Here is a 22,378-nt window from a genome sequence, read left to right on the forward strand (position 1 = left end):
CCTCCTGAACGCCCCCTCCTCTCTGGCCCCCTCCCCCTCGCGCGCCCCCTTCTGCACGACCCCTTCTCTCTGCCGGGCGCCCCGCTCCTGCACGCCCCCTCCTCTCTGCCGCCCCCACTCTACTCTGCGGCGGGCTCCTACTCCTGCACGCCCCCTCTACTCTGCCGCGCCCCCTCTACTGTGCCGCCTGCTCCTACTCCTGCACGCCCCCTCCTCTCTGCAGCACGACCCCCACGCCCCCTCCTCTGTGCTGCGCGTTCCGCCTCCGCCGCCCACTGCGTGCCCTCTGCTCACCTATCCGCGCGCCCCTCTCGCTTTGCGGCGCCTACACGGGCTCCTGAGGCGCGGGCTCTCGTTGCCTGGCAACGGGACGCGGCTCCCGGGTGGCGAGCAGGCGCGTGTGTAGGGGTGAGCGCACCGGAAAGGCCCGAACTGTTTTTGAGATTTGTTCCCCTAGCTTCGCTGGGTCCGGCGGGCAGAGCCGTTTCTGACCGTTGGGCCTTGGGCGTCGAGCAGGACTCACCTGAGGCGGAGAGAGGCCGCTTCGCGCCTGGGGCTCCCGAAAGCGGCCGGCTGTCCTCCTCCTGCCCCCACTGAGCGGGGAGCGCTGCGTCTCCTGCGGGCTGCGGGAGACCCTTCCAGACTCCCGGGTGGGAAAACCACACTGAACGCCCTGGGAGGTTGCCAGATAAAATACTGTACTGCATGCTCAGGTAACTGAATTTCAGATAAACGAGTTACTTTTTGGTACAAGTATAGTATCATGCAAAGTTATTCGTTGTTTATCTGAAATTCAGAGTCACCTGGGCGAGCTGGGTTTTTAGTTGAGAAGTCTGGCACCCCTGCCCAGGTGCCCCCGCCCAGTCGGCTGGCTGGCTAGCTGTCTCCCAGGTGTGGGTAAGGAATCTCCTTCCATCTCTGTGGCACCTTCTTCAGGCTGGAGGCAGCTGTTTCTGTGGGAAAGGGCATTCTTATGTTGAGCCAAGATGCCTGCTGGTGTATGTGAAAAGTAACATTGCTTACCACAGGAGAGATGGGTATTATCCTCGTTTCACAGACAGGAACATGCTAAGGGAGTTGGCAGGCCTTGCCTGGGTCCCACTGATATGCCCAGAAATCCGAGACAGAGCCTCCCCTGACTTGGCCCCACTGGTAGGCCAGAAGTTTTCTCTTTAGGGATAATGGTCCCCTTCCTACCTTCCCACATTTTATCTTTCTGGAGCAGCAACAGGAGTCTGTTCACTTTTTTTTTTTTTAACTTCACTTCAAATGACTTTGAGATGTCTGTGTAGCGTTTTGGTCTTTCAGGTATATCCTACTGAAGAAATACAGTGAAGATACTGTGTTCCAAAGTCAGTTGTAGTAATTCTTTTCTCTGTGTAGTTAAGACACCAACATCAACCTGATTTGGAATTAGGTTCATTTGTGCCAGTTTGTTTTCCGTTTTTAGAGTTTTTATGACTATGTTTATATATACACTCATACACATTCCTTTCCCCACTGCTGTTGCTAATACAAAAGATGACAGACCATATACAATTTCAGCACCTCGTTTTCTTTATTCTGTGTCTTAGAGATCACTCTCTCGTTTCCTCATTCTCTTGTACATCTGCATAATAATCCATTGTGTTGCTCTTATTAATCCCCAATTTGATGAACATTTAGATGGTGCTTCAGTGTGACTATTGTAAATAATGCTAGAAATAACTGTGTGCATATGCCATTTCATATTTTTGCAACTATGTCTTTGAGATAGGATCCAAGAAGCAAGATTGATGAGTCAAAGGGTGAATGCATATGTGATTTTCTAGATGTTGTCAAATTCTCCTCCATAGGAGTTATACCATTTTGCCCTCCCCCCACTGTCATATGGCATATGCACATGGTTATGGCATAAAATTTCAGAGACACTGACATCCTGGGTTTCATCCATAGAATAAAAATTGGGGGTTATGGACGGACCCCAGGATGTCACTGTCTCTGAAATTTTATGCAAAATGCTAGATGCATTTGTCCAGGGACAAGTTTAGACACAGTGGCATTCTATCCCCTGTAATTGCCATGCTCATTCCTATATCAGGGCCTTTCCTCATACCTAGAAGACTCTTCCTTCTCTTCTTTGTCATGTTAATTTTACTGTTTTTTTCAGTAAATGTAAGCTTAGCTCAAATGTCACCCCCAGAGAAGCTTTTTTTTTTACTTTTCTGACTTGATCAGCTACTCCTCTTGTCTGGTCGCATAGTACTTATTTTAATTGCAATTTCATATGTATTGATTTAAATATTTATCTTCCCATCTCATCTATAAGCTCCATGAAGGCAGAGACTGTTTTTGTTTTAGTTTGGGCTGCTGTAGCAAATTACCAACACTGGGTGGCTTAAAAACAATACACATTTATTTCTCACCATTCTGGAGGCTGGAAAGTCCAAAATCAAGGCATTGGCATTTCTGGGGTCTGGTGAGGACCCTCTGCCTGGTGTGCAGGTGGCTGTCTTCTAGTTTTATTCTCAGATGGCAGAGAGTGAGAGCAAGCTCTCTCCCGTGTCTTTTTATAAGGGCATTAATCCCATGCATGAGGGCTCCACACTAATGATCTAATCACTTCCCAAAGGCTCCTGATACCATCACATTGGGAGTTAGGATTTCAACATACGGATTTTTTGGGGACACAGACATTCAATTCACAATAGTTTTGTATTCCCAGTACCTATCATGGTGCCTGACCTATAATAGGTATTCTTTTTTTTTTTTTTTTTTTTTTGAGACGAAGTTTCACTCTTGTTGCCCAGGCTGGAGTGCAATGGCACAATCTCAGCTCACTGCAACCTCTGCCTCCCGGGTTCAAGTGATTCTCCTGCCTCAGCCTTCCAAGTGGCTGGGATTACAGGTATGTGCTACCACGCCCGGCTAATTTTGTATTTTTAGTAGAGACAGCATTTCACCATTATGGCCAGGCTGGTCTCGAACTCCTGACCTCAGGTGATCCACCCACCTCAGCCTCCCAAAGTGCTAGGATTACAGGTGTGAGCCACCGTGCCTGGCAAATATTCATTATACATTTGTTTAACAATTGACTACATTTCATCAGATTCTCAGAAGAGTCTGGATTTCTTAAAAACAAACAAACAAAAATATATGTGTATATATATATATATATATTTTTTTTTTTTTGAGACGGAGTCTCACTCTGTCGCCCAGGCTGGAGTGCAGTGGCGCGATCTCGGCTCACTGCAAGCTCTGCCTCCCAGGTTCACGCCATTCTCCTGCCTCAGTCTCCCAAGTAGCTGGAACTACAGGCACCCGCCACCGCCCCCAGCTAATTTGTTTGTATTTTTAGTAGAGACGGGGTTTCACTGCGTTAGCCAGGATGGTCTCGATCTCCTGACCTTGTGATCCGCCCGCCTCGGCCTCCCAAAGTGCTGGTATTACAGGCGTGAGCCACTGTGCCCAGCCGATTTCTTAAAATATTAAGGGTAATCTGAGGGTGATCAATTTTTTCAAAGCACCTGAAAGAGATTGGGTGCTGCATTTTTCCTTTTCTGTTTTAAAAACAATCTGGTCGGCCAGGCGCGGTGGCTCACGCCTGTAATCCCAGCACTTTCGGAGGCCGAAGCGGACGGATCACGAGGTCAGGAGATCAAGACCATCCTGGCTAACACAGTGAAACCCCGTGTCTACTAAAAATACAAAAAAAATTAGCCAGGCGTGTCCATGGAGTTAGAGCCCAGGGTGTGCTGGGGCCAGGAGAGATGATGTCTGGAGGTGAACTTGAAAAGAAAGTTGGGGCCAGATTGTGAGGAGCTTCATATGTTATTATTTGGAGGCTGAGTTTTTATTCTTTGGCCTTGGAAATTTATGGATTTTCTTTTTTTTCAAAAGGTGGACTATTGTGATGCTTTGTAAAACAGCTCTCATGGCTTAGGAGGAACATTTTAGTGTAGTCTTTAGGGTTAGGGTTTTGGAATCAAGAGGTGGGTACAAACCCTGTCTCCTTCATCTGCCAGCTGTGTAATCCTGAACTGTGCACTTACGCTCTCTGTGCCTGGGCTTGCTCCTCTTCCCACTGGGATGATGATACCCATTTTTCAGGTATGTTGTGAGGATTAAATGAGACCCACATTACTTGGCATCAAGTAAACTTGAAATCAATCATGATAATATCTCTTTTCTGACTCTTGGACTTGAGAGTCCTTCAGGATTTTGAAACCATGTTAGTTGTAGTGACTTCCGTGGAGCCCTTTTGGAAACTATTAGAAGTTTCCTGGGGCCAGCTTTCTTGTGACACCCCCAACGGGAGGTGTCCATGACTGAGGGCAGGGTGTATGTAAGGCTTTGTTCACCTCACTGGACTTTAGTTTTATAGTGACTTTATTGAAAATATCCTGCAGTAATGCAAAAACACTTACTTTTTAGGAGTTTTTATTTAGGAGTTAGAAATGGAGTCAATATATCTTCAAAAGCACCTTGGGGCATGTTTAACTCAAGGTCTTGCAGAAGTGGCAAGAGTTCGCCCAGTGGATCCGATAGAATATTTAGCATTGTGGATTTACAAGTACAAGGAAAATGTGACCATGGAACAACTGGTAAGTAGGAATCTGCTTCTAGGAAATTAGAAGAAAAAAAACTGGTCCAACTTGTCTGCTTTTAAAAAAGTTTAACATTATTATTTTTCTGTTATAAAAATAATGTTTATTATACAAAAACTTGAACAACATGAAAAGCAGGAAGGAGAAAACATTACCCAAAGAAGACTTCTATTTAGATTTTTAGGTAATTCCTTCCATGGGAAGTCTTTTTTCTATAGATTTATAGATTTATGTTTATGTACTTGTGATCATACACAATGCATAACTTTAATATTGTGCTCATTATTCAGATAAAATATCTTCCCAAATTATTATATCATTTCCAAAGAGTTGGGCTATAATTTGCTTAACACTTTCCCTAATTGTCCCTATTAAGTGCTTTCAAGATTGCTTTTACAAATTGCTTTCTCACTAAGAAGTCGTGTGCTGTTGTTTTTAAACAATGCTAGAGACAAAAGGAAATGGCCGAGCTGGAGAGTGAAAGAGAATTAGCTCTGATGGAGCAGGAAATGATGGAGAGGCTCAAAGCAGAGGAGCTCTTACTTCAGCAGGTGAGGCAAGTAGGAGAGTTCAGAGGGGACTGGAATTAACGATGCCAACCTCAGCATGGCACAGCCTAAATGTTGATAAACTTCCCAGCTCCAGTTATTTAGATATGGCTTCCTAATATCTTCATCTTTATGGATGTGTGTGTGTCTTCTTTGCTGGAGAAGCAGCAGCCATGAGTTTTCCTGAGTACATTCTTGTATACACACATACACATTCCTTTCCACACTGTTGTTGCTGATACGAAAGATGCCATACCTCCAGGTAAGAGGAAAATACAGAGTGTGCTGTCACAGAAGGCAAAAGGAAAGAGTGTTTTGGTGAGATCTGAGTGGTCAACCATATCTATTGCTGAATGGAAAAGTGTTCATCAGAGGCCACTGTAACAGTGTGGATGGAGTGGTGGGGGTGGGTGGACTTAGGCAGGGGAGATGGAAAATGTAGGCAATGCTTTCAAGGAGATTTTGAGAGCAAGGAGAGATGTTTTTGTGTTTGTTTTGATTTAAGAGCACAGTAGTAGAGGAGTGAGCGGGTGACATTAGGAAATAGAGTGGCTGATTCGTAGGGTCAGCTCACCATGGAGATGAGAGGAAATGGGCCTGGATCATAGGTTAGGCAGGGAGAAGGCGCTTCTTTGATTATAATCAAGGGAAAGAGGAGGGAATGGTGTTGGTGGAAGCACCTTCTGTGTACAACTGTTTCTGCCTTCTTTATGAAGTAGGCACCATGTTCACCTGCTAAGAACAAGGTTGTAAGGTAGGAGGTGTCGGCAGAGTGGTGAAGTTAGAAATGGCAGCTTTGGAGAATGGAAGAGAGAGTTGAGGGATATAATTTAGCATTACCTGGTAGCAGTTGAAGATCAAGCACTGGTAATCGTGCCATTTGGTTTGGTTATGTGATGATGTGATTCTCTTCACTTGGGCCCAGATGTCTGAGTGAAGAAGTGGAGAAGGCAGACCTTTTAATTGAAGCAGGATTGGGGTAGCATGATTAGGGAGCTGAAGATATTGGTAAGGGAATTGTTGAAGGGATAGGTCATGGAGTACAAGCTGGAGAGAGGAAAGTTCCAGAGTGGCTTCTGGACTGATTTAATTTATAGAGAGCTTCTAAGCTAAATTTAAGCCACTTCTACCAGATAATACTTAACCCCAGAGTCTTGACTCAAATTTACATATTTAAAAAGGGGAAAGAAGCCTATTATTTGAGTATGTGGATAGAAAGAAAAATATAGACCTGGCAAATAGCTTCTCTGACTAACCTCCTATCCCTGATATTGAGGTAGAAAACTGCAGGCCCCTTAGAAGGATAGGGCTGTTGAAAACTCTACTGCCTCTGAGTCTTCATTTTCAGTCATTGGCTTATTCTTGAGGGGAGGTTAAAAAGTGTTGAGTTGGGTGTCAACTGTCATCCAAACAGGCCAGGTGCCTCCTGCAGCAGCCACAACTGTGGATGAGGAGCCATCCTTCCTCTTACAGCTCCTATAGCTGGTATCTGTCCCTGTCTGTCAAAAGTAAGAGAATTCCCAGTGGTTCTCCTTCCCCTAGGCAATTACATCGTAAGTGGGAGATACATAACTCTCTTTGGCTCGCCTACTTTATCCTACTTATGCATAATTTGGCAATACTAGCAATAACAAGTTTCTCTAGCCATATTATGTTGACCAGTATGAACTAATCCACTGTGCATTGAATCCTAAGTATTGTATTAGGGTGGAAGAGAAAATAATATTATGCAGGAGATGTTATGGCCAGTTAATGGAGTAGATTGGTGTGCAGAAATAGATAGGAGAGACCAATCAACAGAGAAAGGCTTGAGAGAGTGTGGCTGAGATGAAGAAAAACAGAGAGGCCTCTGGGTGCCTTCTGAGTCATGTGAGCTGGAGGTTGGGAACTCTGGTTATTTCCTTGCTGGTTGCAAAAGCAGTTGTCGTCATAGTCAGTACCACTGACTTGAAATTCCTTGACATTTTAGGCACTCTCTGCAAGCCTAGTTTTTTGTGAACAGGGAAGTATTTTTATTGCCATTTTCTATGTAAGAGCTTAGTTTTGAAGTAAGAGCTTTTTTTTTATTTGTTTTGAATGGCTTTGAGTGGTTTTGCTCATGTGTGAAGAAAGGGATTAGGTTTTGGAAGTTTCTTGAAAATGTCAAGAAGCTGGTTGTTTTGATCAATCAGATTGTTATTTTACAAGTACACTTTGCATTATTATTGAGAGATTGGAGTTATTTAACTTCCTCTACCAATGTCTGAAAGTTGATTGAAACTGTTTCTGCATTTCAGCTACCTACCCCATCACTTTTGTCTTAGTGGTGATAATAAGAATACCAAGAAATTACCTTTAAAAGCCTTTTGCAAATAAAATATCAATCACTTTATTATATCTTTACTTGTAAAAATTTATTATTTTAGAATGCATTGTCAGATAGTAGACATTTTATGCTTTGCAGGCCAAGAGGCAAATTTGAGGATATTATGAAGGCATTATGGCATATTATGTAGGAATAACGAGAGAAAATGAATTTTTGCAAATGTTTTGTTGATGAAATTCAAATAATAATCATTGAATATGAATTTTTTGTTAGACAGGTTTACTATTGAGAATTTAAAAAAAAATTTAAAAGATAACATTTCACTTGGTTGAAGTTCAGCGTTAGTGTGGTCTATCATCAAAATCTATTTAAAAATGTTTATCTGCGGGCCGGGCGCGGTGGCTCACGCCTGTAATGCCAGCACTTTGGGAGGCCGAGGCAGGTGGATCACAGGGTCAGGAGATCGAGACCATCCTGGCTAACGCGGTGAAACCCCGTCTCTACTAAAAATACAAAAAATTAGCCGGGCGTGGTGGTGGGCGTCTGTAGTCCCAGCTACTCAGGAGACTGAGGCGGAAGAATGCCGCGAACCCAGGAGGAGGAGCTTGCAGTGAGCCGAGATCGCGCCACTGCACTCCAGCCTGGGCGACAGAGCGAGACTCCGCCTCAAAAAAAAAAAAAAAAAATGTTTATCTGCTAATGCTGATCTGTAATGAGGTTTAATGTATTTCATCCTTGAAAATGTCTTTTTACATAGTTACTGCCAAAAATTGCTATCAGTCTATGTGTGTATAATTTAAATTGAGCATATTCATTCCTTAGAAGGTATTTCTAGAATTCTGTTTTTCTCTTGCTGTTTGCCTTTTAGCATGCATTACTTTGTAGAATAGCCACTTCCAACTGAAGGTTGATGGAAGCTTCTTAATTGCATAGTTAAATGGATTTTGAAATATGGAAATTTCCTTTGCACTTACGTTGAGGCCTTACAAACACTCTGGAATTGTAGTTTGAGGTTGGAAAATACATCCACTGCCAATTTGTTTGGGAACGGAGATCTAATATCTTGTTCTAGTTTTGACAGCACTGGAAGTGTATAAAGCAGCTTTACGTTACTTGTGATTCAAACAACATGAGTTGTTGTTGAACTGAGTTTACTGCAGTGTAAGTTTTACATGAGTGATGTTTTGCTGTGTAATTTTAGAATGAATTAAGAAACATTATCAAGTCTGCAGCCGGAGCTAATTTCCAAAGCCATTTAATGTTTGATAACAGTGGTTGGGAGTATTTCTTCTCATTAAGAAAAATTTAAATCCTGTTTACCAATAACTTACTCGAAAAAGAAACCAAGAAAACAATCTTATTTATAATAGCTTCAAAAAGAATAATATACTTAGGAATAAATATAACCAAAGAGGTGAAACATCTATACCTTGAAAACTGTAAAACACTAATGCAAAAAATTGAGGAAGACACAAATAAACGGAAAGATATCTTGTGTTCATATATCATGAGTTAGTATTGTTAAAATGTCTATACTACCTAAAGTAATCTGCAGATTCATCTCAATCCCTGTCAAAATTCCAATGGCATTCTTCACAGAAACAGAAAAACCCAATTCTAAAATTTATATGGAAGTACAAAAGACCCTGAATAGCCAAAGCAATCCTAAGAAAGAAAAACGAAGTTGAAAGTATCAAATTACTTGATCCAGAATTATATTACAAAGCCATAGTAATTACAACAGTATGGTATTGGCATAAAAACAGATACATAGACCGGTGGAACAGAATAGAGAACCCAGGAATAAGCCCAAGTATATACGGTCAACTAATTTTTGACAAGCACTGCAAGAAAACACAAACGGAAAAGGATAGTTTCTTCAATGAATGGTGTTGGGACAACCGGATATCCACATGCAAAAGAATGAAACTGGATCCTTGTCTTCCACCATACACAAAAATCAGTTCAAAATAGATTAAAGACCTAAATGGAAGACCTGAAACTGTAAAACTCCTGGAAGAAAACATAGTGTAGAAAAAGCTCCTTGACATTGGTCTTGGCAATGATTTTTTGGGTATGACACCAAAAGCACAGGCAATAAAAGCAAACCTAAACAAATGGAACTAGGTCAAACTAAAATGCTCTTGCACAGCAAACAATCAGCAAAACAAAAAGGCAGCCTATGGATTGGGAGAAGATATTTGTGAACCATATATCTGATAAGGTCTGATAAGGAGTTAATCTCCAAAATATATAAGGAATGCAAACTCAATAGCAAAAAAAAAAAAAAGGAACCCAATTAAAAAATGGGCAAAGGACCTAAGTAGACATTTCTCTAAGGAAGATATAAAAGTGGCCAACAGGTATATTATCAAAAGTGACAAGTAATGTTCGACACCACTAGTCATCAGGGAAGTGCAGATCAAAACCACTATGAGATACCACTTCACCCCTATTAAGATGGCTGCTTTTTTTTTTTTTTTTTTCAGACACAGAGTCTTGCTCTTTCACCCAGGCTGGAGTGAAGTGACATGATCTTAGCTCACTGCAACCTCTGCTTCCTGGGTTCAAGCGATTCTCCTGCCTCAGCCTCCTGAGTAGCTGGGATTACAGGCACCCGCCATCACGCCTGGCTATTTTTTTTTTTGTATTTTTAGTAGAGACGGGGTTTCGCCGTGTTGGCCAGGCTGGTCTTGAACTCCTGACCTCAGGTGATCCACCCACCTCGGCCTCCCAAAGTGTTAGGATTACAGGCGTGAGCCACTGTGCCTGGCCTAGGATGGCTGTTATCAGAAAGGGAAGAGACATGGCCAGGCACAGTGGCTCATGCCTGTAATCCCAGCACTTTGGGAGGCTGAGGTGGGCGGATCACAAGGTCAGGAGGTTGAGACCATCCTAGCTAACATGGTGAAACCCCGTCTCTACTAAAAATACAAAAAATTAGCTGGGCGTAATGGCGGGCGCCTGTAGTCCCAGCTACTCAGGAGGCTGAGACAGGGGAATGGTGTGAACCCGGGAGGTAGAGCTTGCAGTGAGCTGAGATTGCGCCACTGCACTCCAGCCTGGGTGACAGAGCAAGACTCCGTCTCAAAAAAAAAAAAAAAAAGAAAGGGAAGAGACACATATTGGTGAGGGTGTGGAGAAAAGTGAACTGTTCTACACTGTTGATGGGAGTACAAATTGGTGCAGCCATTATGCAAAACGGTATGGGTGTATTTCAAAAAATTAAAAGCTACCATATGGCCCAGTAATTCTTCTTCTCAGTATGTATTCAAAGGAAATGAAACCAGCACCTCATAGAGATTACCTGCACTCCCATGTCCATTGCGGCATTATTTACAATAGCCAAGATTTGGAAACAACGTAAATGTCTGTCAGTGGATGACTGGATAAATAAATTGTAAGCTGATCACAGTGACTCACACCTGTAATCCCAGTACTTTGGGAGGCCAAGGCCTGAGGATCACTTGAGGTCCGGAGTTCAAGACCAGCCTGGGCAACATAGGGAGACCTCATCTCTAGAAAAAATGTATAAATTATCCAGGCATGATGATGATGGCATGCACCTGTGGTCCCACCTACTCAGGAAGCTGAGTTGGGAGGATTGCTGAGCCCCGGAGGTTGAGGCAGCACCACTGCACTCCCACCTCGGTGACAGAGCAAGACCCTGTCAAAAAAACGTAAGACGTATTTCTCATGTGTATCTTGTATATATATCTCACATATATGTATATATAAAGGAATATTATTCAGCTTTAAGAAAGAAGTAGATCCTGGCATTTGTGATGACGTGGATGAAACTGAAGGACATGATGTTAAGTGAAATAAACCAGACATCAGAAGAAAAATACCACATGCTGTCTATGTGGAAATCTTAAAAAAAAAAAGTTGAATACATAAAAAGAGAGAATAGAACAGTGGTTACCAAGAGGTGGAGTGGGAGTAGGCCTGGAAGAAGAATGAGGAGATGTAGGTCAAAATGTACAAAATTGCAATTGTGTAGTATGAATAAATATAGAGATCTAAAGTACAGCATGAGGATGATAGCCAATAAGATTGTATTGTGTACTGGAAATTTTTTAAGAGAGTAGATTTTAGGTGCTCTTACCATACAAAAGTAACTGTCTAAAATGATGGATATTGAAATTGCTTACCTGTGGTAAGCATTCACTGTGTATATCTATATCAAAACATTATGTGCACCTTCAATTTACACAATAAAAAGTTAAATCTTGGCCCTAAGCTCAAAAATTCATAATATAACTGTTAAGCCATGGAATTGCTGTGTGGTGGGACATCAGGATATATTCCGCTTCTGTTTCTGACAAAAATTCACAGAATTGATGGTCCAGTTTACAAGAGTGAATGAAGGTCACTGTTGACACTGCTGGATCAATAACACATCATAGATTCAAATACTTTCACAGAGTAGCTGCTGTTGAATAATATGATGAACACTTACTGGCTTTAAACACCCTATTTTCTCATGACTTTGTAAATTTGTTCAGATCAGCTTTTTTCTATTCCACACGTATTTTTATCACTGTCAGCTATGACACATCTTAGCAGATTTCACTGCAGGTTGTATTGATCAGTGTTTCTACACAACTTTGAAAATATTCTTGCCTGTAATTGTTCCATGAAGACTGTATTAGTCCATTTTCAAGCAGTTGACAAAGACATACCCAACACTGGGAAGAAAAAGAGGTTTAATTGGACTTACAGTTCCATGTTGCTGAGGAGATCTCAGAATCATGGTGGGAGGCGAAAGGCACTTCTTACATGGTGGCAGCAAGAGAAAATGAGGAAGAAGCAAAAGTGGAAAACCCTGATAAACCCATGAGATCTCGTGACACTTACTCACTATCGCAAGAATAGCACAGGGAAGACCAGCTCCCATGATTCAGTTACCTCCTTCTGGGTCCCTCCCACAACAGTTGGGAATTCTGGGAGATACAATTCAAGTTGAGATTTGAATGGGGACACAGCCAAACCATATCAAAGGCTATTCATAGAGGTTTGGTTTTTCAGTCACTTCAAACTCAGCGTTGACCCTTTCCATAAACAGCAACTGAGCAGTGTCGGGAACATCTGTCTGCTTATCAGGAGCCAAGGAAAGCCACTCAGAATCATGTGCCTTGTTATTAGTTGACTGTGGATGTTGCTCCCAGTGTCAACTCTGAGCAGCTGTTCTCACCAAAAGGCTAAAATCTTAGACAAGTTTGTTTTTTCCTGGATACATTTTTTTGGCCACTGAAATAAAACATGTTTTAATTCACTCACCATTGGTAAATATCTTTCCTTGCTTTCATAACAAATGAGCCTCTTGGAACCCTACTTTTGTTGCAGACTTATTTTCATTTTTAATTTTTGTAAATAAATTCTGCTGTGATAATTCTGTTTTTGTTATTTTTATTTTTTTAAGACAGAGTCTCGCTCTGTCACCCAGGCTGGAGTGCAGTGGCGTGATCTCAGCTCACTGCAACCTCTACCTCCCCGATTCAAGCAATTCTCTTGCCTCAGCCTCCCAAGTGGCTGAGACTACAGGCACCTGCTACCATGCCTGACTAATTTTTTTTGGTATTTTTAGTAGAGACAGGGTTTCACCATGTTGGCCAGGCTGGTCTTGAACTCCTGACCTCAGGCCTTCGAAGTGCTGGGATTACAGGTGTGAGCCACCATGCCCAGCCAATTCTGTTTTAAATTTTCTAATTTTTTTTGACCTTTGTGCTCTGTGAGCTGGGACTATTGTGATGAGTGCTTAGTCTGGTAATGTTGATATTTATTATATTCTTTTAGTAAAGTGGCACTGTATAGCAGGAAACATATTTTGCCATTTAATTTGATAACAGAATAATACACACTCTAGTGTGCCTTAAAAATGCGACATTCAAAATTCACTATTTTTCTTTTTTTTTCTCAAAATTTTGTTTAGAGATGGGGGTCTTGCTATGCTGCCCAGGCTGGTCTTGAACTCCTGGCTTCAAGTAATCCTCCTGCCTCACTCCTGAGTAGCTGGGATTACAGGAATAAGCCACCCATCCCTGGCTTTCTTGTTTTGACATAATGGATATAATTTTTTAAAATGTCACAATATAGTGATACCATGGCACTCCAAACACTGCTGTTACAATCATGTTACTGCGGTTTGTAGTGTGCTGGGCAGCCAGGCAAAGTGGTGAGTGCACCACATGTGGTCTCTGTTACAACTACTACACTCCGCTATGGCAGCACAAAAGCGCTCATAGACAATATGTAAACAAATTAGCATGGCTGTGTTTCAATAAAGCTTTAAGGATGCTGAAATTTACATTTCATACCATTTTCTTATGTCATGAAATATTATTTCTTTTAAATTTTTTCTATTTAAAAATGTAAAAGCCATTCTTTCTTTGTAAGCTATAAAAAACAGGAGGTGGGTTGGCTTTGGCCCACAGGCTTTATTGCTGAACCCTATTCTAGTGTGACAGATATGCTGAGTTGGGAGCAAATATATTGTTGGTTAGTCATGATTTCAGATGATATTCTTTTTTCTTCTTTTCTTTTCTTTTCTTTTCTTTTCTTTTTTTTTGTTTGAGAGGGAGTCTTACTCTGTTGCCTAGGCTGGAATGCAATGGCACAATCTCGGCTCACTGCAACCTCCACCTCCCAGGTTCAAGCGATTCTCCTGCCTCAGCCTCCCGAGTAGCTGAGATTACAGGCGTGTGCCACCCTGCCCAGCTAATTTTTGTATTTTTAGTAGACACAGGGTTTCACCGTGTTGGCCAGGCTGGTCTCAAACTCCTGACCTCAGATGATCTGCCTACCTTGGCTTCCCAAAGTGCTGGGATTACAGGCATGAGCCATCAGATGATATTCTGAAGCGTTTCTCACCCACTCTTCCACAACCAATGTCTGGCTATTTGAAGACCCATCTATGCTTAAAGAAATTTATCTGGAAAATTATTGCAATCTCATTTGTTACTTTAAGAAGAAAAGAGAAAATAAATTTTGTACAAATTGTGCTTTCTATAATTTGCAATTAAGGAAGATTAAAATCTTTTTTAAAAATGTTATGCTTCAGGAAACATTTGTAGAAACTAAAGTATTAGTTGGATGTGACCATTTATTGTAAATTTCTGAAATGAAGGTGGGTATAAACTTAATTATCTTGCAATTAATCTAACTGTAATATGACATATTTCTGAATATTCAGCAACAGCTGGCATTGCAGCTGGAGTTGGAAATGCAAGAAAAGGAGAGGCAGAGAATACAAGAACTACAGAGAGCTCAAGAACAATTAGACAAGGTAACTTGAAGTTTTATAAATGTCAATTTTATTTAAAACTCTCTAGAATCTTCAAACTGTTTATTTCAGCTGTTAGCAGAAGGACCATGGGATTTGTAGTCTGAAGATATGCCACATATTAGCTGTGTTAGCTAAACAAGTCTCATAACCTTTTTCAGTCTCAGTTTACCTGTTTCAAAACTAGAGCTAGCAGTATAATACTATTAGCAATGTCTCACTGGTTCCTTTTTTTTTTTTTTTTTTTTTTTTGAGACGGAGTCTCACTCTTGTTGCTCAGGCTGAAGTGCAATGGCGCAATCTTGGCTCACTGCAACCTTGGCCTCCCAGGTTCAAGTGATTCTCCTGCCTCAGCCTCCCGAGTAGCTGGGATTACAGGCATGCACCACCATGCCCAGCTAATTTTGTATTTTTAGTAGAGACAGGGTTTCTCCATGTTGGTCGGGTTGGTCTCGAACTCCTGACCTCAGGTGATCCGCCCTCCTCGGCCTCCCAAAGTGCTGGGATTACAGGCATGAGCCACCGCGCCCGGCCGTCTCACTGGATTCTTATACAATCAAATACAATCGTGTTTGTGAAACTTCTCTGTGAGCCCTCTAATAGTGATACCCTCAACATTTTAGTCAAGAGTTAGCTGTTCCTAGTTATAGTAGCTGATGTTGAATATTGAGGGTATTCCAATCTCGGAGGCAGTAGTATATGTCTTTATGTTAATGTAGTAACAATAAGAATTTACATTTTAAAATATGTTCATACATGAACTTTCATGCCTTTCATTAAAATAAACTATGCAGTAACTTTTTTCTTTCTTTCTTTTTTTTTTTTTTGAGACAGAGTCTCGCTCTGTCACCCAGGCTGGAGTGCAGTGGCGTGATCTCGGCTCACTGCAACCTCCACCTCCCGGGTTCAAGCAATTCTCGTGCCTCAGCCTCCTGAGTAGCTGGGATTACAGGCACGCACAACCATGCTTGGCTAATTTTTTGTATTTTTAGTAGAGATGAGATTTCGCCATGTTGTCCAAGCTGACATGATACAATCATGTCAGGTCTCTAGTTTGACCCATATTTCCTGCATCCAAAAGCTATGAGTCATATAGACCAATATTCTAGATGACTGAGTTTATAGCTGCTGTCTCTTAATCAAATGTTGTTCCCCCTTTTTATTCCATAATTAAAGCTGAAAAAAGAAGCAGGTTTTATAGACAATGTTCATTATGTTTATTGATGCTTAGATGAGAGAATCATTTATTAAAGCAATATTTAAAAAGTATGAATGGTGAATTAAATCAAAAAGTGAGATTTTTTTTAAAAGGATAAAAGCCCTATACATGGTTTTAAAAAATACAGATGCTGATGCGGTCTTAGTCTGAGTGTAGTGCGAGCACAGGGATATGCCTATATGCACACATACACAAGCATCCCCTTTCTCTTTAAGATTCACAAAGAAATAATGTTTAAGGTGATGAATCTCTCAAATATCCTGATTTGATCATTACATATTGTATGCTTGTATCAAAATATCACATGTACGTCGTAAATATGTACATGTACAGCTATTGTACATGTATTGTACAACTAATGTACAGCTATTATATATCAGTAAAAATTAAAAATTAAAGAAATTTTGAAAAAGATTCACAGATCTAAACTGAAAGAGAAAATACAGGAACATATCAAGAAGGCAGTGATCAAAATAAAGGAATTTAAAGTATTTTTTAATCAAAGTGACCTGATAGCTACATTAAAGTGCTTCAAAGTCCATAGGAAGGATTGGTCTCTATTTTGTGGCTCCAGAGAGCCACACTCATGTTATTTTACTATCTCCAGGCATCATCAACTTGTGTGACCACTGCCAGAATAACTTTAGTAATTCCTATTTCTATAGGCTTATCATCCCTCACCGTAGCATACATAGGTAGTCCCCTGCAAAGTTCCACTACCTTGCCCATTGCTCAGAGATGAGTCCACTCAAGTGCTTTTCCCTGGCCTTCTTATGGCTGCAGACTCGCAATGTAAACTATGTGCAAAGGGAAGTTTGCTGGAAGGATTCTGGGTTGAAGGAAGGGTTTAACACATAAACTGTGAAGGACTCTGGTATCACTGGGCCTTTCAGACTTTGGGAGCAAGAGAATCAGATGCTACCAGGGCTCTCCCCTCTGCTGCTCCTTGGTTGTTAGTTTCACTCTTTCACTATGGGCTGCTTTGCTGCACATGGGTAGGGAACATGGGCCTTAACGGCTTCTGAGGCTTAGAATGTTGTGGCTTCTGCTATCTAAGAGGAATGGGTGCCTTGTTTTAGTTTCAGTTAAGAAAAGAATCTTGGAGAAGGATTCTGACTGGCTTAGTTTGTGTCAAATATCCATCTCTGTGGCAGGGGAGCATAGTCCTATAAGAATATGGATGTTCCCCATATAGCCTTGTGGATGCTGGGTAAGAAGTTACCAGGAAAATGGAGTGGTCTTGGGAAAACAGTGCTGTTTATGTCGCTATCATTAGGGTAACCATAAGTATGATCAAGAAATCACTGGTCTTCTAGCAGCCAAAATGAATCAGCTCAGGGTCAGTTAGGCCACCCTGCTGCTTTACAGTGAAAAGGTAGATGGCATAGCAAGGTTTGGCTGACTAGAAGAATGTTTCACATTCAGAAAGAAGCCTCCCTTATTGGGCAGTATATTTCTACTGCAGTGCTCAGAGTATTAAAGAGGGCATTGCTCAGGTCCTGTGGGAGGACTTGTGCATTGGGCCAGATTAGTTCCTGTAGAAGTGTTTACTTCTTTCTCGGTATGTGCAAAACTCTACTTAAGTGTAGTTTCTCCTTAAAATCTCTTGTTCTAAGGTTCTATTAGAATTTTTATTTTGTCACTTTTTATATTGGCAGATAATTTGGCTTCAGTTTGAATGTTTCAGTCCATTTCATTTTTTAAAAAGTTTTATTTAGTTATATATAAAACATGGTTGCCTTCTATTAGTATAGAGTATTAAGACTGTGATCTGCAGTTTTGTAATGTGTAATCAGATCATTCTCTTTCAGAGTGACAGCATTTTTGCTTTAAATTGATCATAGCATTGTGTAAAAGTAAAAATGCCAAAAATTAAACATGAAATCAAAATGAAGTATATTCAAAGTATTTTCTTAATTTTTATATATTATAGGAGATGAGAATGAATATGGAAAACCTAGTTAGGAATGAAGATACTCTACATTCAGAGGTGAGAAGAAAAAGTCATTCTATGTTATGTGAAATGAATTGAGTATCCTAGAATGTAAAGCTTAATTTTGATGCATAAGTAGCTAAATTTTTAGCAAGTATATTATCAAAACTGATAGTCCATATATATTTTCCGGTAATAACAAGTCACAAATAATGTGCTTTGAAGCAAAATCTCACAATAGGTAAAAATTGGACATTCAGTTTGTGTTTGGATTTTAAAAAACTAGGCTCTCTTGAGATATTGAAGCTATTTACCACATAATTACTTACAATTATTTTAAATTTCTGCAGGTATTTTTTAAAAAAGTTTTAGTATTTATTACCAGAATTCTAGCTTTACATTCTAGGATACTCAATTCATTACCAGAATTCTCTTGTCATTAACAGAAATTGGTTACTTCCACTAATAATGTTGAATTTTGATGTTATAAATCAGAAAATTTTTAATCAAAATTGAAAGAAAAGTAATGTATTAATTTTGAAATCATTTAAAAGTAAAAATCAATTTTTTGATTGTAGGAGGCAACACTAGACTCAGGCAAAACACTAGCTGAAATCAGCGATCGTTATGGAGCACCTAACTTGAGCAGAGTGGAAGAACTTGATGAACCAATGTTTTCTGATGTCAGTATCAGCGTGTTTTGTAAAAAAACTCTTTTTTGTTTTTGTTTTTGATTTTTTTTTACTTAGGTAAAGCCTAGGGAAAAATGAGGCTAGGCCAGGATTGGTTGGCAAATGAGCCTTTTGCTTCAGAGAAAGAAAATCAGTTCCCTGGTTGCGGATTATATTCTTAATTGGCGTTCTGCCCTTTTGTGAAGTGTGTCACTGGCTTATCTATATCTCTGTATCTGTGACCTCAAAACCTCTTCAAAATATGTTTTAAAATCATTTTGTGAAATATATAATCTTTAAATTTGGTGTGGGGGGCACGATTTTTGTTCTCAGTAGCAAACCCTGGAACCAGATGAATGCCTTAATGAGAGTGCATGCTTCTCCAGTATGTAAGTACATTTGTTTATTTAACAAACATACCACATCTTCCACATGCCAGGCACTGTGCCCGATGCTGTGATGAATAAGGCAGATGGCTTTGACCTTATGGAGTTTATTGTCAGGGGAGAAACAGACAATTAGATGAGCATTTAATAGTCATGGTTAGCGGGACCACGTAATTTATTGTCCAAACCAGTATGCTTTTGAGAATGAGAGCCGGATCAGCAGATGTAAGCCAGGACTGTCCTGGAAGAAGGGTACATTTTGGTCACTTTAATTGGTGTACACTGACAAGGGGGGACAGCTAGCACAGTTGAGGAACCTCAGTCAGGGAAGGAAGCTGATGATTTGCTACTCACTGGTGGCATGGGAGGCTGAGGATGGTGCTCCAGGCAGAGAGCACGGAAGGTGTGAAGACCCAGATAGGAGAGCGTGTAGAGGGAGTGAGGCGGGGAGGGGTGAGAGCTGAGGCCAGGGAGAAAGCAGGGGCCAGACCATGAAAGCACTTGTCATTTCTGTTCAGAGGCTTAGATTTTATCCTGAAGGCAGTGGGGACTCATATGACGAGAACTACATTTTGCAAAGACCATCTGCTAACAGTGTGGGGAAGAAAATGGAGAAGTAGGTGTCAGGAGACAGCTTAGGAGGTAGTAATCTAGTGGACAAGATGTCGATGGCCTGAAGTAAATGTTATTTTCAAGAGCTGTTCGGAAAGTGGAGCTGCACAGACTCAGTGCTAATTGTTTAAAGTTTTATTAAATGTCAGCTATGATTTGGCACTATGCAGGGAGCTAGAAAATGCCAATGAACAAAATGGATTGGGCTTCTGTCCCTGGGGGCCGTGGGCCAATGGGGAAGGTTCTTTGAGGGACAGAGTAGGGAGAGAGACCTGACCTGGGCTGGACAAGTCTTCCTCAGGAGGTGAAGTTCAAGGAATTAGCCTGAGATGAGCCCAGAGGATAGAGACAACAAAATGCTTTCAAGGGACTGAAGTCGTCCAGTATTAATGGCTAGGGTCCGTGGAGCTAGGAAAATGGTGTGATTTTAAGCTGGAGAGGTGGATAAAGGCAGAGCACACTGGGTCTTGTATGTTGCCTTGGAGATTTTGGACTTAAGTGCAGTAGGAGTTATTGAAAGGACTTAAAGATTCAATCTGTGTTTTTATAAGGTGGAGAGAGGATTGGTGTGGAGCAGGAGTGGAAAAAGGGAGACCACTTAGGAAGTTATTGCACTGATCCAGATGTAAGATGACTATGGTTAGACAGCAGAGACGGAGGCAACTGAGTGGATTTAAGATTGGCTCACAGGATCAGTGTGGGGCAGGGTCAGGATGAAGCCTAAATGTCTTCCTTGGGCTACTGAGTTAAGAGTGTTAACATTTGATGAGTTGATGAACATAAGAGGAAGCAGGTTTTTAAAAAATGATGGCTTCAGTTGCAGAGATGTTGACTCTCAGGTGGCTCTGAGATATGCAGGTGAAAACAGCCAAGAACAGTTGATGTTAGGAAGGGGCCCAGGCCGGAGATATAAGTTCAGCAGTCATGGGCATATGTGCTGAATGAAGCAAGGGGAGTGAGTAAAGTACCTAGGAGAGTGTGCAGTGTGTGAAGGCCTGGGGGCTCAGGGAGGAACCATTAGCAATTCCAACACTGAAGGGATGGCCACAGGAAGAGGAGCCTACAAGAAGGATGAGAATGCATAGTAAGAGAAGTAGAAGAAAGGATGGAACAATAACTACTTTGAGAACATAATTTATGGTTATATTCAATTTGAGTATCATTTGAAATCATCTGAAACTCCCAGAAAGTTTCATTCATGTAGTCACGTAGAAGTTACCTAACCTTTATTTCTTTGGCTTGTGCCTTTTCACAGTTCTAATTGTATTAAGGCATATTTACTTTTTGTTTTCCTTTTAGGTTGCATTAAACATTGATCAAGATTTGTAGGACCAACCAATCTAAGAGCAATAAATGTTTTTGTTTCAAATTTCAAACCATGAGGTTCCCAATTTGTATTTTTTTCCTTCAAACTTGAACTCTACTTTTTTTTTTATCATCTAAGAACTGCTTATGAATGGGCTTCAAGAGTAGCCTCAAAGTATTATTTTGGATCCTTCAGTTCAACTGGTTATTTATACATTTCCATTGGGAAAATAGGAGAGTTTGCTGAAGCAACCAAAAGAGGCAAACGGGAGGTGAGCTGAACTAATATGTGCGTCTATGCAAGAGCAAGACTGCCTGAGAGGAAAGTTGCTGGCCGGGCGCAGTGGCTCACACCTGTAATCCCTGCCAGCACTTTGGGAGGTCGAGGCAGGTGGATCACTTGAGGTCAGGAGTGTGAGACCAGTGTGGCCAACATGGTGAAACCCCGTCTCTACTAAAAATACAAAAGAAAATTAGCCGGGCATGGTGGTGGGCATCTGTAATCCCAGCTACTTAGGAGGCTGAGGCAGGAGAATCACTGGAACCCAGGAGGCAGAGGTTGCAGTGAGCTGAGATCATACCACTGCACTGCAGCCTGGGTGACAGAGTGAGACTCTGTTTCAAAAAAAAAAAAAAAAAAAAAAGAAGAAAAGAAAAGAAAGTTGCTGATCTGTGAGAAGTGAGTGAGGTGGCCATTGTGCAAGGCTCAGGAGGGTGTGCAACATGCTCTAGATGTGGTGTCTCCTCCTGGGTGTGAACTGCAGAGCTCTCCTCAGTTTGCTGGGAGCTGATGCTTCATAGAACCACTTAAGCCACACTTATATGATGGTGTTGGGAAGGGGGAAGGAGTGTTTCATCACTGTCCTGGTGGGGGAGTTTCCTCCAGCTTAGCTTGTTCCTCCACAGCCAGGAACAGATATGAGGACTTTCCCTTCCTCACCTTTCTGCCCAGCTGGGTGTCCAGATTCCTTTTTGGGGTTTATAAAGTCTAGGGATATTGCAGGATGTGTTCACATAGAGTGAATTGAATGGGATGAAACAAAGTTCTGGGGTGCAAAGAAGTATCATGTCTTCTGGCTCAATCAGTAGGCTCAAATATTGGGGCAACTGTTGGTGAGAAGATCTGACTGAATACAGGCCACACACTCCTGGCCCCTTTGAAGTTTCAGGTCTATCCTTAGACTCTGCAGAGAACCTTACTTCCTTTACAAAATTCTTCCAAATCTATGATGTGAGTCCTTTCTATTCTTAAGGACATAGGTGCGAAAACACAAATACCAAGAGAGGCTCCTTTAAAAAAAAAATTCTATTTTGGCTTATAATGTACTTTTCCTGAGGCAATGAGTACAGAATGGTCCGTTTGCCTAAATGGTGCTATGGTTTGAATGTGTCCCCTTCCCTTCCCAAATACAACTGTGTTGAGAGGTAAGACCTTTAAGAGGTGATTAGGTCGTGAGGGCTCTGCCCTCATACATGGATGAATGCCATTGTCACAGAAGTGGGCTAGTTATGGTAAGAGTGGGCTTGT

The 22,378-nt window shown here is 41.3% G+C and overlaps 2 protein-coding genes across 27 annotated transcripts in view; one reads left to right on the forward strand and one right to left on the reverse strand.

Annotated features, from left to right (window-relative positions):
• The window catches only part of DYDC2 (DPY30 domain containing 2), a 27,335-nt gene extending 26,969 nt beyond the window's left edge, over window positions 1-366 (reverse strand). Inside the window, exon 1 of one of the 5 annotated variants that reach the window (XM_054522376.2) lies at window positions 295-366. The gene's annotated coding sequence lies outside the window, so the exon portion shown is untranslated. The remainder of the gene's footprint in view (window positions 1-294) is intronic. The other 4 variants (XM_054522377.2, XM_024253863.3, XM_054522374.2 and 1 more) reach the window with 4 other exon arrangements.
• DYDC1 (DPY30 domain containing 1) lies at window positions 276-20,921 on the forward strand. 22 transcript variants are annotated; one of them, XM_054522392.1, is made up of 9 exons: window positions 352-408; window positions 2,790-2,887; window positions 4,005-4,089; window positions 4,414-4,583; window positions 5,036-5,137; window positions 14,635-14,727; window positions 17,877-17,933; window positions 18,455-18,559; window positions 20,845-20,921. In XM_054522392.1, exons 4-9 carry the CDS (start codon window positions 4,437-4,439, stop codon window positions 20,872-20,874), a joined length of 534 nt encoding a protein of 177 aa, XP_054378367.1. In that variant the 5' UTR covers window positions 352-408; window positions 2,790-2,887; window positions 4,005-4,089; window positions 4,414-4,436; the 3' UTR covers window positions 20,875-20,921. The 22 variants fall into 22 exon arrangements, with proteins under 22 accessions (XP_054378363.1, XP_054378362.1, XP_054378357.1 ...); XM_054522395.2 differs by having other exon boundaries at window positions 401-713; XM_054522390.2 differs by lacking the exon at window positions 2,790-2,887 and having other exon boundaries at window positions 329-408.
• The last annotated feature ends 1,457 nt before the right edge of the window (window positions 20,922-22,378 follow it).

This window comes from Pongo abelii, chromosome 8 (assembly GCF_028885655.2).
Source record: "Pongo abelii isolate AG06213 chromosome 8, NHGRI_mPonAbe1-v2.0_pri, whole genome shotgun sequence".
Classification (NCBI taxonomy): Eukaryota; Metazoa; Chordata; class Mammalia; order Primates; family Hominidae; genus Pongo; species Pongo abelii.